This window comes from Xiphias gladius, chromosome 15, assembly GCF_016859285.1.
Source record: "Xiphias gladius isolate SHS-SW01 ecotype Sanya breed wild chromosome 15, ASM1685928v1, whole genome shotgun sequence".
Lineage (NCBI taxonomy): Eukaryota > Metazoa > Chordata > Actinopteri > Istiophoriformes > Xiphiidae > Xiphias > Xiphias gladius.
Genome location: NC_053414.1, coordinates 22,756,665 through 22,775,773, shown reverse-complemented (window position 1 = coordinate 22,775,773; position 19,109 = coordinate 22,756,665). Strand labels below are relative to the sequence as shown.

At 39.0% G+C, this 19,109-nt stretch overlaps 1 protein-coding gene across 1 annotated transcript in view; it reads left to right on the top strand.

The window, feature by feature from the left end:
* smc3 (structural maintenance of chromosomes 3) overlaps positions 1–15,035 on the top strand; it is a 29,364-nt gene extending 14,329 nt beyond the window's left edge. Inside the window, exons 18-29 of the mRNA XM_040146023.1 lie at positions 1,302–1,452; positions 1,937–2,089; positions 4,474–4,625; positions 4,787–4,945; positions 6,886–6,993; positions 7,342–7,450; positions 8,902–9,149; positions 10,671–10,883; positions 11,829–12,020; positions 12,333–12,510; positions 12,841–12,947; positions 13,849–15,035. Coding sequence (XP_040001957.1) covers positions 1,302–1,452; positions 1,937–2,089; positions 4,474–4,625; positions 4,787–4,945; positions 6,886–6,993; positions 7,342–7,450; positions 8,902–9,149; positions 10,671–10,883; positions 11,829–12,020; positions 12,333–12,510; positions 12,841–12,947; positions 13,849–13,920 — 1,842 coding nt within the window. The 3' untranslated portion in view covers positions 13,921–15,035. The remainder of the gene's footprint in view (positions 1–1,301; positions 1,453–1,936; positions 2,090–4,473; positions 4,626–4,786; positions 4,946–6,885; positions 6,994–7,341; positions 7,451–8,901; positions 9,150–10,670; positions 10,884–11,828; positions 12,021–12,332; positions 12,511–12,840; positions 12,948–13,848) is intronic.
* Positions 15,036–19,109: the final 4,074 nt, after the last annotated feature.

Below are 19,109 nucleotides of genomic sequence, written 5' to 3'. Positions count from 1 at the left end.
AATATGCGGTCCAAAGAGGTGTCGATTCAAATGAAGGAGGCCATCATTAAGCTGAAAAACAAAACAAACATATCAGACGGATAGCAGAAACTTTTAGAAGTAGCCAAATCGGCAATTTGGTACATTCTTAAAAAGAAGAAATAAACTGGCGAGCTCAGCAACACCAAAAGGCCTGGAAGACCACAGAAGACAACTAAAGTGGATGATTGCAGAATTCTTTCCTTGGTGAAGAAAAATCCTTCACAACATGTAGCCAGGTCAAGAAAAATGTTAAACTGAACACATGTCATTGTCTGTCTACAATCAAGAGATGCCTTCATGAATGAAATTACAGAGGGTTTACCACAAGGTGCAAACCACTGGTAACAATCAAGAACAGAAAGATTAGACCTTGCCAGAAAACATCTAAAAAAAACCCTGGTCAGTTCCTTGAACAAGATTCTTTGGACGATGAAACCAAGTTCAACTTGTCCCAGAATGATGGAAAGAGAAAAGTTTGGAGAAGGAAAGGAACAGCTCATGATCCAAAGCCACCACATCATCTGTCAAACATGATGGAGGCAGTGTTATGGCACGGGCATGTATGGTGGCCGATGGAGCTGGCTCACTGGTGTTTATTGATGATGTGACTGCTGATAGAAGTAGCCGGATTAAATCTGATGTATATAGGGCTTTACTCTGCTCCGATTCAACCAAATGCTGCAAAACTGATAGGACAGTGCTTCATAGTACAGATGGATAATGAACCAAAACATACTGCAAAAGCAACCCAAGAGCTTCTCACGGCAATGAAATGGAATATTCTTCGATGGCCAAGTCAGTCGCCTGACCTCAACCCAACCGAGCATGCTTTTCACTTACTGAAGACAAAACTGAGGGCAGAAAGACCAACAAAAAGGCAGCAACTGAAGGTGGCTGCAGTAAAGGCCTTACAAAGCATCTCAACATAATACATATATTTATAATTGTTAGTTTGTCCAATTACTTCTGAGCCTATGAAAATGAGGGACTATGTATAAAAATGGCTAATTCCTAAATGGTTAATATAATTTTTTTATTTATTTATTTTTTTAACCCCTTGAATTGAAGCTGAAAGTCTACAGTTCGCATTCTACAATAACATCTTGATGCCTTTGTTTCAAATCCATTGTGGTGTACAGAGGCAAAATTCCAAAAATTGTGTCACTGTCCAAATACTTACGTACCTACTTACCATTAACCATTTTACGGACAGTTTTTGTTTGATGATGCGAAATGTAGTGTGCCACTGTGTTCATACCAGCATATTTTTGTCCCTTAAGGACGCCATCCCAATGATCAGCAAACTGCGCTACAGCCCCAACTTTGACAAGGCCTTCAAGCATGTGTTTGGGAAGACCCTGATTTGTCGCAGCATGGAGGTTTCCACCCAGCTGGCCAGAGCTTTCACTATGGACTGTATAACTCTGGAAGGTAAGCTAAGGAGCCGGTGACAGTACAGTATACATCACTAGCGCAAGGACATAAAAGGAGGGGGGCAACTTTCACCAAAAAAAAAAAACCACACACTTAAAATTTTAGACTAAAAGTGAGTCTATAATAAGCCTCTGATTTAAAAAAAAAAAAAAAAAAAGTACTAAAAGATATCTGTTGATAGGTATTTAAAGATTCACACTTAGGTTTATCACCACAGTTTGGTATGAGTCTACTTGGTGATTTTCGTTACTGTTAATGTTGGACCCCAAGTTCAGGGGGGGTTGGCTGTGTAATTGTTTGAACTACCCACCCTGCCAGAATCATACTCCATGTTAAACTGTCTTCCCCTTTGCAGATGTTAAGAGGCTTGGCAATACCTTCTGACAACACATCAGATCGTTGACCTGCCTGATGGTAGTACTGCAGTAGCCTTTTATGTACATATCTCTTACATACAGTACATTCTGTTGTGACCTCCTAGGTGACCAGGTGAGCCACCGTGGAGCACTGACAGGAGGGTACTACGACACTAGAAAGTCTCGTCTGGAGCTGCAAAAAGACATGAGGAAGGCTGAGGAGGAGTTGGGTGAGCTGGAAGCCAAGCTCAATGAGAACCTGCGCAGAAACATTGAACATATCCTTTTTACTAAAATATTTAATGGGTTTGTCATCAAGATAATGTTACATCATTGATTCCCTCAGGTAAATGTTGGCTCTATTTGGTCTCTGCAGGGAAACTAGAGCACAAGCAATATCTTTTTTTTTTTTTTTTTTTTTATTGTGAGATTTGTATTATTTAAAAGGTGCCTTTATGGCTAGCTGTGCCACAGATATTTTTCCAGTATTACTGACAATGACATATCTGGACATTTCACGTTGCATCAGAAAGGACTTAATCACTCTCTTTCTGTTGGCTGAGTCTGGGATGAGGTGTTTACTTAGAAGGGAGTCATTGTTTCTTTAAAAGTTTCACCATCACTATCTGTCTTTCACTACATCCAATAAACTTGAGATATATTAATTATAGCAAAATGGGTTGAGTCACATATGAATGCCATAGTTATTATGTCAGTGTTCATCCCATGGGTTATACAAGTATGACATTAGAGGAAATATTTCTGTATTTGAAAATGAATTATTTACCTTTATTTTAGCTAGACAGACTTTCTTTTAAACATTGTTATAGTAATTTACAAACATCAACTACTAGTTTTTACAAATTCATTTTCCTGTTGACATATGTAAGGTTAGCAAGCAGTACAAGGCAAGCTTTAGCTTACTGGTGTCTGGAGTAAACCAAAATACAGCAGGTGTGATAAAGTGTAGGCACTCATGAAAATTGCAGTCTGCGACCGGTCTTGGGGAAAAAAGGAGGAAACATCATAGTCAATATAATCAGTCAATATTATGTTATCAAGTGTGTTGGAAAGATAAATATCAGTCTGGAAAAAGACAAACTTCGTACTGTCGTTTTCAGTTGATGAGGAAATATTTTAATTCATATGCTACCATGAAGTAGATAAGAACCTTTCAAAAGTTAGAAAACCGTTGAGTGCTGCCCTCATCAATTACAGGTTGATGTCATATGCCTGAGCCTGTATTTTAAATGTGGATTAAATCCAACTCGGATGTGGAGCTCCCTCAAAGCCAGCAGGAGGCTGACTCGGATGCAAGGGGGGGTCTAAGCAGGTCAAGAAGGATTATTGTATGTTAGGTCATATCGGCTAGAGCCATGACTCACTGCTGGATGGCCCATGAAGGCAAAACAGGCGGATCAGAGAGGATTTGTGTTTGCATGTAAGGCATGTTTACGGATATAGTCACTTCCGCCCAGGTATGATTATCTGTGTGTTTTCACAGGTGTTATTTTGTGTAGCTTCTCACTCATAGCCAGTAGTGTGTATGCAGGTTAGTATTTGCAACTCGTGATTACGTAGATGTGTGAGTAGGCAGGGTTAAACAGATGACTGAGCTGATGACATGATGTTCGTCCTTCACTCCTGCAATGGGGTGAGTCAGCATTCAGATCAATTATTTAAGAGCCTCTTGTTGTTCACTCTCCACCTCTGCCCTGTCGATAAGCGTAAGATTATGCTGATGCACCTCACCTATCCCTTCTATTTTAAGTTGCCATCTTCATTTCGCCATCAGCACCACATTGCAGTGGAAGTATTGAGTTCATGGAGTGACCTTGGACTTCGGCAGTTCATAACTGTTTCAACTCTTATTGAGTTGATCATGTGAAATTTCACCTGATTTATATTGTATTCATAGGAGTTGAATTGGTCACTGAGATTAATGCAGGTTTCTCTTTTAAAAAATGATTTAATTCAGGGCAGGTAGTGGCCTATTGTCCGCTGATGCCGTTCAAGAAAATTATCAAATGGTCTTAAGCCATCTGTTTTCTCCATCTGCCCAAGGCAGCAGGCAGACCAGTCCTTTGACTTCCAGTAGTCCTTTTAAACCAGCAGATGGATTGGCTTCAGTGTTTTATTGAGTCCCGTTAGACCTCAAAGGACAAGAGGTGTGTTGCAGCCCTGGAAGATCAATAAGCCTGTCTGTTAAATTAGCTTAATAATGAGTATGTGCAGCCCTCCTTAATCCTCTGCCTGGATGTCAGTGATGACACAGTCCTCCTTTGGGAGCCCAATCACATTATTGAAACACACTGGGTTGCACTAAAAAGCCTACAAAGTGTCCCATGACTTTATTTTCTAATGAGAGCATCATCAAAAGACAAAAACAGTCTCTGTTTCCTCTGTGCACAAATACACAAAAAACAATGTTTTTTTTGTCCTTCTCTATTCTGAAGTGAATATGCATAATATCAGCAGTGCAAGTCTTGCATAATGTAAATAGGCGCAGAACAACAAAGGTAATATGGTCAGCTGTACTCTGTAGATGCTGGTCACATCATGTTGGGAAAACTGAGAAGATAAGTCCGACTAGTGAAATCAACTTGAAAATTGTCTTTGCTGAACAACTACTGGCATTACACTTTCTTAACAATGCCTCCACGCATCAACAATGAGATTGACCAACTGATGAACCAGATGCAGCAGATTGAAACACAACAGAGGAAGTTTAAGGCATCCAGAGACAGTATTCTGTCAGAGATGAAGATGCTTAAGGAGAAAAGGCAGCAGTCAGAGAAGACGTTCATGCCCAAGGTGATTGCATACGCAGGGGTCATGGTCATTAAGACCTGACTGACCTGAAAATTCCTTATTGTTTAGCATGATCTAAGCTTGTGGTTCCGCCTGTTCCCAGTTTTCGGTTAGTATTTGCTATCCACTGATATCTGTCTTTTCTCTGTCTGCTTCCTCTTTAGCAACGCAGTCTCCAAAGTTTGGAGGCCAGTCTCCATGCCATGGAGTCCACCAGGGAGTCACTTAAGGCCGAGCTGGGTACAGATCTACTTTCTCAACTCAGCCTGGAGGACCAGAGGCGCGTCGATGACCTCAATGATGAGATCCGTCAGCTCCAGCAGGTCAGGAGGAGGACGGGGCAGAAGCATTAAGATCAATTTGTCACATTTGGAAATGACTGACAGTCACACGGATTTCTGCTGCCACTATGGATTTCTGTTAAGAGAAAATAAAATATTTTGTGGCGAGGTTGTGCAGTGCAGTGAGCTATTGCTCAGCGAAGTCTGGACTATTAATTTAAAACTAATGACAAAAAGGCTATCTGTGGGTAGGTGCTTTCACTTGCCACTTGCACAGTTTATATGTTTGTTTGTTTGTTTATTTATATATTTTTGAGAGAGATTATCCACCATGTTAAATTTTTAAGGCTTTACATTATTTTCCAAGAAACATTCAGACATGAGCAGACATCGTTTACACAGCTGCTTCCTTCGGTCACTAGATGGTAATTGCATATGTTGGGCAGGAAATCCAAAGTGTGGGATCATTTTGAAAGCGTAAAGGACAAGCCTGAGAAGGTGACCTGAAAACTCTTTAAGCAAACATTCGCCTATCATTCGTAAGCCTCAAACATGGCTTATGATTTGAAACATGCAAGTAGCCTAACATTAGCCACGCAGCATGGCCGCTTGCACTAATATTAGATTGCCTAGATAAATATATGCTATTAGACTTAGCCAAGTATTCATAAGTTGTGTGATGTTTTGAAATACATCAACAAAAGGTTCATTGCATGTTTTTAACAGTCGCCTCACTTCCTGCGTGCGCTTGTAAAATTTATGTTTTAAAAGCTCATCATTACAAATTTGTTTTTCTCTCAGTTTTATCACAGTCACATGTCACGTATAACATTCTATCTCAGCCCTGGAATCAAACCATTTTCCGTCGCCCACAAAAATATAGATTTAGATAATTAAATTAATATCATAATGTGCAATGACTAGTCGAATAAGGGCTTGAACTAACCACTATTAGTTGAATTGGTTGGGGGCAGCCCTACAAATATGTTTTTTTTTAGTTGTCTGTACTTTCATTATTAAGGAGCCACTCTATTAATGTTTGGTTCAAAATTGATACAATCAACATTTGTTGTGATGTTGTTATGACAAGATTAAGTCACAGATTTAATTATTATTGCTTTATTTATTATTATTATTATTATTATTATTATTATTATTATTATTATTATTATTATTATTATTATTATTATTATTATTATTATTATTTATTGGCAATTTAACAGTACTGATAACTACTATTGACATTAAGTGGAAGATTTAAAACCACAATTCAGCCCCAAAGGTTGGATCAGATCCATATGCTTATAAGTAGACCCGTTTCCTCTCCCTCTCCGCCTCCTGCTAGTATATTCAAATGACCTGATTGAAGTGAGAGCAGCAGGCAGCAGCTGTGTAGGGGATGTTCCAGTGATCCAGCATTGCCCCCTTTCTCTTCTGCTGCCTGCTGCTTTCAGCTGTCACCTCAATGAACTCTCAGCCATTCCTGCTATTGTTGCGCAACAACTCCACCCCTGCAACATTGAGTCTTTCACGTATGGTTCTAAAGTACTGGCGAATGTTGAATTATATCACTTGAGACGTAACTATTTGTTTTGTATTCATGAGTTTTTGTTAATATTGCATTTTCCTGGACATAAGTGAATGCGCACACAGGTTGCTATTGTGCCATTTTAGGGCAGAGACTTTACAGCGACAAGTGTCCTCATATGTGGTTGAGAGGTAACTACAGATATAGCAGATATTAATCAGAGACAGCTTATACACAATTTTTAGCAACAGTTTTATTCTGGAGAGAAATGGATGTTTTGTCAAATTAGGTCAGTCCAGGTAAGATGTCAAAGGCAGATATTTTTAATTGTGTTGAGAGCTTTAAGATCTTGAGCTGCTGGATATCTACTGATAGCTTGTTTGTCTGCACTTGGCAAAAACCTAACGGGACTAATCTTTTTGTGTTGTGTGTTGATCCCTTTGCCCAACCACAGGACAACAGGCAGTTGTTGAATGAGAGGATCAAGCTGGAGGGCATCATGACCAGAGTGGAAACCTATCTCAACGAGAACTTACGGAAGCGTCTTGACCAAGTGGAGCAGGTATGCTGTCCCTTGAAACTCCATAGAAACGTGATAAGTCTCCTAGTATGGCGCATCATGCCGAAAATGTTTCTGTCACGTAACATAAGATTTAGGTAAAACTGCTATTTTTTTTTTCTTTTTTTAATGCTTAAAGTTGTAAATTATTCATCAGTACTTTCATAACCGGCAAGTTCAAAGCTTTTATTTGCAGCTGTCAGATGAGTCAGTTAATGTAATGTGTTATAATTGTGGGCTTTGTAAATGCAGAGTCTTGGATTCAATGCTTTCATTCATACAAGTCAGAAGAGGGGTATCTGAATTTGCATGACCCTCTTTTTTGATGTGGCCTAATTTGCATTGACACAGGAGCTAAATGAGCTGCGAGAGACTGAGGGAGGCACAGTGCTCACAGCCACAACATCTGAGCTGGATGGCATCAACAAACGTGTCAAAGACACTTTGTCCCGATCAGAAGGTACGCAATGTACTAAAGACACAACAGGGATGTAGTGGTAGTATGAAGTTTGGAGAAGCCTGCTTATGACCAGAAGATGAACTGTTCAAATTCACACAAGGCGAAAAGCGGTTTTAAAATAAAAAAAATTCCCTTCAGGACCCTTAAACATTTACCCATGTCCGTGGTATTTCCCAGTAGTACTCATATGCCTCACTTAAATGTAAATATGTGTCCTTATTGATTAGGAGATAAAGTTGAATTAGTAAAAAATCAGCTAACAGCTAAAAAAGAGGGTGTGTTGACACCAAACATATTTACAGATTTTTATTTAAACTCTGAAACACTTTCAGTTTGGTTTGTTTGGCAAATTAAGTCAATGCAACTTGAACTTGGAAGTCCTTGTCATTTTGTTTTCAAGGTCAAGTTAATGTAGTTTTGGGCAGTGGGTCAAATGTGTATATAAAAAATACTGCACCATTTCCCACAATGGTTTGGAGGGACGCCCGACAGCTGTAGGTATGATGATAGTAGAAACAATTAGAACGTCCCCTGACCAAACCTTTGTGATCCAGTATTATTCAGTTGTTTTTTCGCTTTAGCAGATCAGTCTGCACTGGCCTTCACTGCATCATGCACTAGAATCATCTGTGACAAAATTTCCGATTTCATTCAGATCATCACAGACACAAGCATTTACACTAATACTTAAATAAGTGCCAGAGAAACACCAAAATGTGTTTAAGAACTACTGTCTACTGTCTAAATCGGAAAAACTATAGACTACCCTCATTGGGTTGTTACTGCCAGCAGATAGTGAGAATTGCTGTTTGACCCGCAGTTTGGACAACATGTTATTCCAGCGACAGCCTGGTTGCAAAGTTTGTATAAATGTTCTGGTGTTGCTGTGATTCAAACGAGGTTGATAGAATGCAGTTGTCTTAAAGCACTTGTTCCTGAATAGAATTAATTTTCATGGATTCATATTTAAATCATTGTCACTAACTTATTAAAGACATATTCAAAGCATGACCTCATTCTTAAGTAGGTATTATATTCTCCTCACATCCTTTGTTCTAAACTCTTTGCATGTCAATTTTCTATTTATGATTCACTGAACAATTCTTTTTTTTCTCTCTTTTCATAAAGTGGGAGAAATAGCCTCCACATTAGTAGGTTGTTGATGAAGAATTAAAGCCAAATTGAGTAATTGTGGCTGTTGAATGAAGATGAAACTCCTTTTTAAGGATGTTTTTTTTGCAGTCTGTTTTTTGAAAAGTTAATGTTGTATAACTTTTTTACTAACTTTTTCTTTACTATCTAAAGCAAGAGAATCCAGCCCTTGACAGAGTATTTATCATTTTCTGAACCAGGGACCTAGCCACGATATGTATGCATTAATGCTTCATTTGGTTTGAAACCCATCACTTCTACTGCAATACCCTTATCGCCTCCCCCAATGTCTTCCCCAGATCTGGATGCTCTTATTGACAAGACAGAGGCAGAGATCAAGGACCACATAAAGAGCATGGAGCGCTGGAAGAACATTGAAAAGGAGCAGAATGACGCCATCAACCACGACACCAAGGAGCTGGAGAAAATGACCAACAGGCAAGGCATGCTGCTCAAGAAGAAAGAGGAGTGCATGAAAAAGATCAGAGAGCTCGGCTCACTGCCTCAAGAGGCCTTTGAGAAGTACCAGACCCTCACACTCAAACAGGTACGCAAATACACAGATGGCGCTCATATATGATAAATGTTGGCCTCTGCCTTTTATGTTTAATTTCTCTAACAGCCAAGACAAGCATTGCTCAGAGGTGCAGTGTTACAATGTAAGTGTTTAATGTGGATTTATATATTAAAGTAGGTATTGTCTTTTAATTGACCTCACATCTGTCCCCCTATAGAAGTCAGAATATCATTTGCTAAAAGCAGTAACAATTCATTTTACTCTTCTTTTTTCTTCTTGGGCCACTTGGGGGCAGCAAAATAAATTGTAAACTAGAGGGTGACACAGGATGGGATTTTCACTCTTGTCCCACCCCACTCCCACAAATATATTCCTGTCCCGTCCCAATCCCAAAAGAATGACTCACATCCCATCCTGTTTCCGTGTTGTTGATGTTTTTTGTTTTGTTTAGGGAGACCAGTCTTTAGGCACCACAGTGATTTTGATTAATTGTTTTTGTCATCCTTTTTCCTAGATAACTTTGTGTTCTACTGCACAGTTTTGTTTTGTTTTGTTTTTTGTTTTTTGTTGGTTTTTTTTGTTTGTTTGTTTTTTTCCAATTCATATCATTCAGCTAATACATTGCAAATACCAAGAACACTGGCTCACCTGTGGTAATATGGCATTAGGGACACACTTGTAAACATTTACGAGTGCGCACACATATACACACAGATTGACCAAGGTCTCCTAAGGAATAAGGCCCAAGGTCATCAAATCCCACCCACTCACCAGTGACTCAGACACTAGTTAGTGCTCTGTCTCTGAATTTTTTTTTTTCAGCCAGCTGCCTCTGGGAGCACAGACTTTGAGTTGAGTGGACTTGGCTGCATCTTTCATAAGTGTCTAAGTGTGTACATTACGTGTGTCTGTGCATGTGTGTCATCTCCCCTTCTCAACAATTCTGAAAATAGCCTCGCGCTCTCTCATAAACACTCCACATAGTTAATCTTATTCCACAGGACAGTGCTTGGAGGCAAGATGGTACCACTGATTGCAGAAGTGGATGAGTTGACTAAGTAATAATGGCTCTTTGCCCATGTTTCCTTGGTCATTAGTGATTCAGATGGATGAATTTATAGTTTTAGAGTTTGTAGAATGTGTGTTACTTTTAAGCCAGACTAAGCTAGTTGTTAATTAATCAGGTCATGTCATCCTCAGCTATGAATAGAATCTGGCAAAGCACTTTTAAATACTGGCTCTGAAATTCATAATGGATCTGGATTTATGTCCCTGTTTAAGTCAACAAGTGGTCTCGATGTACACATTAATACAGGATACAGCTAACGTTCTAGCAATGCAAAAGTTGTCTGTTATTAATATGGACATTAATGGAATAAATTAATGATAAATCATCATTAATATACTTACAAGCCACATTATAGACAAGGGTCATGAAAACAAGGCTCAACAAGGTTTTGAGAAGTAAATTTAAAGACAAAGAAAGACTGCCAGCCGGACCTCAACCAGAGCTCTGATTTATGATTTATTTCTTTTTTCCCTTCCCAACAGTTGTTCCGAAAACTGGAGCAGTGCAACACAGAACTGAAGAAGTACAGTCATGTCAACAAGAAAGCTCTGGACCAGTTTGTCAACTTTTCTGAGCAGAAGGAAAAACTAATTAAGCGTCAGGATGAGTTGGACCGTGGCTACAAATCCATCATGGAGCTCATGAACGTCCTGGAGCTGCGCAAATATGAGGCCATCCAGCTCACCTTCAAACAGGTATGCGGCAGGTCAGATTCTGTTCAGTGTCAAGATGGACATAGATCCATTGACATCACTTAGCCCACGCAAAGGTGTGTGATACCAGTCAGCTGGTGGCTATTGGAGATTCACTGCTTAACAAGACAAGCCTGGTTTTGCAGGATAGAGGTAAGAGAGTTTGTCGGTAGCTAATATCTTGGGGCCACAGCATCATAGTATCATGTAAAATTTTACGGGTGTATGGCCTAGCTTAAGAACTGGAAAGTATGACCTGTAGAGTTAAATTGGGAAGTATTAGACTAGTGTAAAACAGAACTAATGGCAGTCAGTTTTCAGATTTGACAGTCAGCATCATCAGTGATCCAAATGTTGCAGAAACATCATAGAGAACTGCATTTACACTAAGTATAACACAAGCGTAACAGGTAAACTCTGTTGGTGTTGTACAAACGATCAGCCTTCCTTTGATCGAAACTATAAAATGAATAAATAATTGAATAAATAAATAGATTACTTAAGTAACTGTTAGATTCCTGACAGTTTGAACTGTTTAACACAACTGGCATAGAAATACAAAAGCAGTTTTAATGCTTTTTCCTTGGGTATTTTTGCATGATACCTGCAAATATGCAGCATTTAAATATTGTCTGAGAGAGAGAGAGAGAGAGAGAGAGAGAGAGAGAGAGAGAGATATAGATATATTTATATCTATAAGAATATATATATAGATATATATAAATAATTTTTTTTTTCTTTTCTTTTCTTTTTTTTTTCTTTTCTTTTCTTTTTTTTTTTCTTTTCTTTTTTTTTCCTTTGGACAATCTGTTAAATGATTCCACTTAGTATTTAATTCTCCTAGTACTACTTTTAGAAATTTGTAATATTTTGTTTGAGCCTCACATTAGAATCACATTTTCTAATATTCACTTTGTACCTTCTCTTGCCACATTTTCTCTCCCTCAGGTGTCAAAGAACTTCAGTGAGGTCTTCCAGAAGTTGGTGCCGGGTGGCAAAGCTACACTGGTGATGAAGAAGGGTGATGCTGAAGGCAGCCAGTCTCAGGATGAGGGTGAGGGCGGTGCAGACAGTGAGAGGGGCTCTGGCTCACAGAGCAGCGTTCCTTCAGTGGACCAGTTCACTGGAGTTGGCATCAGGGTAAGCATCTTTTTTGTTTATCCCTTTTGAATGATGGGTCCATCCCCAAAAAAACCAAACCAAGGTGAAATTGGTTGTGTAATGAGCAATAAATTATTCTCTTCACTCTAAATATATCTTGATCATTATGAAAGCTTTCATAATGGCACAGAAGCATTTTGGTCATCTGTTGGATCATCTGTCTTCCTGAAACAGAGAATCTAATCAAATGAAGCCATTTAACCAAATATAACAAATTTCTGTTCCTGTTTCCAGGGTTTCTGCTTTGGATGTAGTTTCACAGTCTAATCTTTGTCCACGTGTCCTGTGTAGGTTTCGTTCACAGGGAAGCAGGGGGAGATGAGAGAGATGCAGCAGCTGTCTGGAGGTCAGAAATCCCTGGTGGCTCTGGCTCTGATATTTGCCATCCAAAAGTGTGACCCCGCCCCTTTCTATCTGTTTGATGAGATCGACCAGGCCCTCGACGCCCAGCACAGAAAGGCTGTCTCAGGTAAAGTGCTAGCATATGTAAATAGGCAATTAAGTGAATTTCAGATATTAATTAATTCTTCTGAGGAGCAAGTAAAATAGAACTGTGTACAGTTTAATATAATCTTTACCACAGGCCTACAGTAAATTGTGGATCTTCAAATGATTAGCTTTCTTAATAGATGTTGATTTGGAATCTATGGCTGCAGTTTGAGGTGGACTTTTTATTGGATAAAATGTTTTTACTTTAGAAATGTTTTGACTAATGAATGTAACAGAAAATCATGGTTTCAATTCTTTGTGAGAAAATTATGGCTCATCTTTCAATCCCTCTTTGTATTGTCCATTTCAGACATGATTGTCGAGCTGGCAGGCCATGCCCAGTTCATCACCACCACTTTCAGGCCTGAGCTGCTCGAGTCTGCCGACAAGTTCTACGGTGTGAAATTCAGAAACAAAGTGAGTTTTCTGCTAAAGGGCAGAATTTGCGCAGTACACAAGTATCGTTCAAGTTTATTTTTATCTGATGAGATTTTTCATAGACAGGCTGTGGGGGATCCTTGTTGACGTTTTTGAGACTTAACAAGCAATATACGTTTAGGAGAACGAGTTCAATATTGCATGTGCACCAGAAATATCCAACTAAGCATCAAAAACTGATAAAACACAAGGAGCATGAGAGTATGTTTTGTAACTTGGATTTAAAAGTGCAAAATGTAATGGTAGTGAACAGTGTGTTGTAATCATTTATTCTGTATAAAACCATACATTTTTTGGGTCAGCATGGTGTCATAGTGAGTAGGGAAACGGTTCTTACAGTTAAAGACATGGGTTTAAACTTAAAGCAGTAAATAAATGTTCATTAGTGTTGTTCTCCAGCTGAGCTCTCACATCTCCGTGAACTGGGGCATGCAAAGAGCAAAAGGTAACATTATTATTAGGGACGAGAATCGACAGGGACTTCTTGATGCCATACATAAATAAATAAAAAATTTCCCGCATCTTTAAAGGCAAGATTTTCACGGCCCTTTTGTCATTGATTTGTTATCCCATAAACAAGCATCTTCACAGTGAGGTCACTGTTTTCTGTAAATTAAGGTCAGCAGTGAACAGACACAACAGCCACCATTTTCAGCCTAAACTGTGGCTGCTGTTGATTCCCCCCCCCCCTTTCTAGACCAGGTTTTTTTTTTCTGCTGAGCCGTCTCAGTGGACAGAAAAGATTTCCTCTTGAGTTGGTTTCATAACATAAATGATTACTACTTAGTCAGAACGGCTAAAATGGAGCTATTGATTGGTCATTAACTCTGTGTCTGTGTGTGTGTGTGTGTGTGTGTGTGTGTGTGTGTGTGTGTTTTAGGTTAGTCACATTGATGTGATCACAGCGGAGCAGGCCAAAGACTTTGTGGAGGATGACACCACCCACGGTTAATAGTCTTCAGCTTTTCATCATCCTCTTGCCCCCCCCCCCCCTTTCTGCAGTGCACTGCGTAGCTCACAGCCTTCCACAACAGGGCCCAGAGACAAATATCTTATTCAATCCACCAGCCTTTTTTAGTCCCTCTGTTAAAGGGAAAATTGGACTTTCTCTATAGGTGGGGATTTAATTGGATATGTTGTTTGGATAACACTCAGAAAACACCATCTCAAAGATATGGATATTTACTGTTTATGGTTGACATCATTTCATGCTGATAAAACTATAGATTTGAAAAAAAAATTGGTTTTGTTGAAAAACTGTTAACAGGGGACATTTGTTTTGTCAACTTTTCCTGCGTTGCAGTGCCTCTGTGGATTTGGCAAATAACAGAAGTACAGTTCTTTTATGCTGAAAACACCTCTCACTTTGTGTGAAGAGGTCCTGAGGAGAGCACTTGTTACCTTTTGTGTTACTGTGATAAATTTTTCTAACAAACAATAGTTCTGAGCTGAGATTTGGTAATCTGCCATTTGAAATGAGAAGTGCCAGAGAGGCTCTTAAAGGTAACAAATCTTCAGGACCTTTTCAGAAAACAAATCATCTTATGTACAGTAAAAACACTTTTCATAAGACTTAGATGAAGATTGTTTATCTGAAACCTTTAAGTTCAGTGGAGATGGGTGGGTCTAAAGGTTATATGGGTTTTTGTTGCCATCCTGGAAAAAAAAAAAAAAAAAGACTACCTGTTCGCTCTGAGGTTTCTGTAATCTATACACTTTGTACTCATGAAACAATGTTAACATGTATCTGTCATCACCAGCCACATGGCTTAAAATGTTTAAAGGTTGTGTTTCCTTTTAATGGTTGTTACTGTATTGTGTAATTTTCTGTTTTTAGGTCATTTAAATATATGAAAAGTTTAATTTCAAAACCCCAGATATTCATTTTGGAAATCAAAACAGCCTCCTGACTTGATATTTCAAAAACAGAAGTGACTCAGTGGTGGATCACTGTATCTATCTGGGTCCTGAGATGACTCATAACTTCAGTAGTAAGCCAAGTTGTAATTAATCATTTTTTATTTTCATAATGGATATATTGTTTGGGATTAAACTCATCATATGTTGTACCTAGTTTCAAAAATCTTTTTTTAAATGTTTTTGTTCCTTTTTATGTAATTAGAAAATCTTATAATAAAAATAATAAAAGATTTAAAAATAAACTGTATGACAGGGTTAGTGTTACATGCCATTTTTAAGGACCACTAGGTGGTACTGTGCCACTGATTCCTGACAACTCACATAGTTAAAGCATTTAGACAGAGAAATGACTTTTAAGTAAGGTGGAATTTTTGAGGAAATATGATGCATTATTCAAAAGGAAAAATGTTTGCTTGAACACACACACATATATATATAATTTTTTTTATTTTTTAATTCATACACAGCCAATGTGTTCCCAATGAATCCCACTTTTACTTGTATTTACAAAAATTACAACATTTATAAAATTTAAAAACAACCAATATTTTGCAGACATCTGACTAAATTTGTAAATATTAGCATTTCATGTACTTATCAAAAAATTTAAAATGTCTACATGTTTATAGTGATTGTCCATGATTGTTTTCTATTAATAATCTTTTAAAGTTATTTTTGTATTTTTTTTTTAAACTTTCCTTTTATATTACGTGCATGCCTGTACTTCATCCTTAAATTTCACCACTGAATTACCCTCATTAGATCAATTATAATTCAATCTTGAATTGTCTAGGGAAGGATACTCCATCCACAGCAGCTTTAGATTTGGCGTCAGGGCGCAGTAGACGTGAGGTCAGCAACCGTCTGGCATCAAGGTCAGAATCTGGCACACATCACACTGCCCTTATACCCTTTTATATTTTGTTTTTGATATCAGTGTTCCTATTTAATTAGTGTGCCAGGGGAGATCCTGCATGGCACACATGGCATGGCTGTCGTTCTGGTGTAACATCACCTTGCACTGGTGGCGTGTCCGAAAGGTCGTGACCTCCTGAGATGAATTTGTAGATCCCTGTTGTAATGCAGCAGACCTCCAGAGCATCTCGCTCCACAGCGTTCGCCAGGACTCGCATGGTACCTTACGTCAGAAGTTTTTAACCTTTGAAAGCAGAGTACTCACAACTGGGTTTTTGTAAGCATTGTGCCGCACTTCATGACCCTAGTTCTGTTGTTAGACGTGATCTAACTCTGGCCTGAAGTTTCGTGGGAGATGACTGGTGAAAGTGAAACCGAAGGGAATCAATTTGACATTTTACTTTACGCTCCCTGGCTCTGCTGTATTTCAGGAACCACTGCTTCACATCACACTCTCTTCTGTACCGTTTTCCTCCAGCTTCTCCCACAACCAATTTGCAAGTCTGAAGTGAAAATAGAAATAACGACCTTCATCCCACCCCATCTGAGTCCTTGGCTGCTATTCCTCTGCCATTTTCTCTACCATAGGCAATACTCTGGTATTTAAGGGACACTTATTTACATTTTTACATTCTTGAGTGTGAGGAACACTAATTTACATATTTATATTTTACCTTTTTATATCAGTTTGTCAGAAGTTAATTACACAATGACAGTCATTCTAAGTTATTCTAGATGAGGGCTTCACTTGCAGTAATTCGATTGAAACTGGCTAATGAAAAGCAGATTCACTTGTTTGTATTAATGAGAGTGAATTTAAGTATCCATTCCGTAGCTAGCCACATTTTTATGTGTAGCCCCCACTAGCAAAAACAGAAAAAAGACGTGGCACAAAAAACACGAATTCAAGAAGGGAGATGATATTTTTGTACAGTATGTATGTAGCTATACAGCGAATCATGTGTTGTAAGACACCAGTAGTCCTTTTTCCACTGTTTTCCTGATTTCATTACATGTGAACTGTACTGCCCTCAAAGTCAGTTGGTTTTAAAAAAAAAAACCAAAACCAAAACAAAACAAAAGACAGGTGCTTCACCCAATAAGCCTGGTGCGATAGTGACAGCACACCTCATCCGTCTGTGCCCCGGGCCTGCCAACCCCGCTCGCTATCTGTCGCTAAGTCAGCTGACAGATGATGAGGCTGCGCTTCTTTTACCTGCTTATCTGATTTCATCTGGATGATGATAACGATGACAATGCGACCAATAAAATCAAGTGCTAACTATAGACTCACCGAGCACTTTATTAGGAACGCTATACTAATACTGGGTAGGGCCTCCCTTTGCTATGAAAACAGCCTCAGTTCTTCGTGTCCCTACACCCTTTCCTCCACTACCTAATCCACCCCCTCCCTCCTGCTTGCTTTCACCCCTGGCATCTCCTCTTCTCTCCACTCTCAGACAATAAACACCATATCTTTTCAACTGTCTGCCCACCCCTGTCCCCTGTGGTATCAGAATGTGGAGTACAGTAATGAAAACATAATACCAGCTCCCGTAATCGACTTCCTTATCGTAAAAAACGGGCATAAAGCTGTCCTGGTTTTTACAGTCTACAAGCTAATTTGTTGTCTAGCAGGTGCTTATTAACTGCAATGGAGAGGGGCAGGAGGAGGAGGAGGAAAAAGAGGAAGAGGGAGCCCTGTGAACAGATTGGCTTTGTCCTTGCACTACATGGTGGTCCATCTGCCGTCCAGACCTGACGGGCTGACTAGCTATCTGGCTTTACCGCTCCCAAGTCGTCCCCATATCCGTCTAGTTTATCCGCCTGTCAACTGGTCAGTCTTTTCCCTGTCTATCCATCATCTGCCTGCCTGTCTCACTGCCTGACACAGACATGTGATTCTTGTCTGTGTTAAAGTTCCTTTATAGACACGTTAGTGTCTGACAAGCCTGAGCGAGAGCCTGGAAGTGGTGGTGAGGGATGAGTTGCAGGCTGCCAAGCAAAGAACTACTGATGACAGTTGTGGTTTTACAAGCATTTTTTGCTCTGTGGGAAAATAATCTCATTAAATTTAATCTCAGTCAGTCACAGCCAAGGACCCAGAGTTTTTTGGTTTTTTTTTTTGATTCCTAGAGTTAAAACTCAGTGGTGGTGTGCGTATGTTTAGCAGGTGGGGTTGATATAGAGACCAACTCCCCAGTTCACAAACAAGGGGTCTTTTCCTACATTATTGAAGCTTACGTTTAGACAAATTCAAAGAGTAGTCTTTTTTTTTTTTGAGACTTGGAGCAATAATAAATCTACAAACTAGTTTTACATCAAAAACCAGTAAATCAAATGTAGGTCCAAAGCACAACTATTCCATACTTCAGGGAGGATCTCCAGATAATATACAGAGTCTAACGCCTCCTGATTATATTGGAGACATATAAGCCAACATTTGTTTTTTGAGTAAGGCTATTGGTTATGATTTGGCGAATTATATAACGCTACCACTTCAGATAAGGTTTATATATTAGGAGAATACAAAACATGAATATTAATGAAATGTCCTCTATGCTCTCGTGGATTATCACATTATCTGATAAAATATGAAGCCTTATATGCATTAACAACTAACATTATTCTGGCAAGTAGCTACCCTTAGGAAACCCAAATTTCTGTGTTCCTGTAAACGCAGCCCAGGTTTTTCTACAACAAACCCAACTTAACTCTCAGATTTTCATATTTAAATAACTAAGCAATTACTTCTGCCATAAACTCTTACTTTGTTCTGCTCTCCTAAAAGATTTAGGAACATATTTATTCACTACCCGCACCTCTATGTCAGTGTTAGCTATTTAGCAAGCTAGATATCTTAGCTGTTGTAACGGTCGTTAACTGCTGTACATTAGCTCGTAACGTGAACTAACTGGTAATGTTAACGACAAAAGCGCACGCTGCTCCTATGTCTAGCCGCCTAACAAAGGTAAAATTTTAAATCCCAAACTTGAATTAACACGATGTCTTTTACTGAACAATGCAGCTGCTGGTTGTATAAAAGAAAAACAATTACTAACTAATTAAGATATCAAATGAAGTGTTTCATGAGAGACAACTGGCAGTCAACCGAAGAAAGGACCCTTGAGACTAAGAAAAGAACTGAAGTCCTGGGTAAATTCTCACTAACAACACAGTCACACTACATATTTGAATAAAAATTTATTGCTGCATACATGTATATTTAAACTCCAGGCCACTGGTTACAGTTACTGAATGCAACTGGAAGAGGTCAAGTTACAGAACAGTGGTTCCCGACCCCGA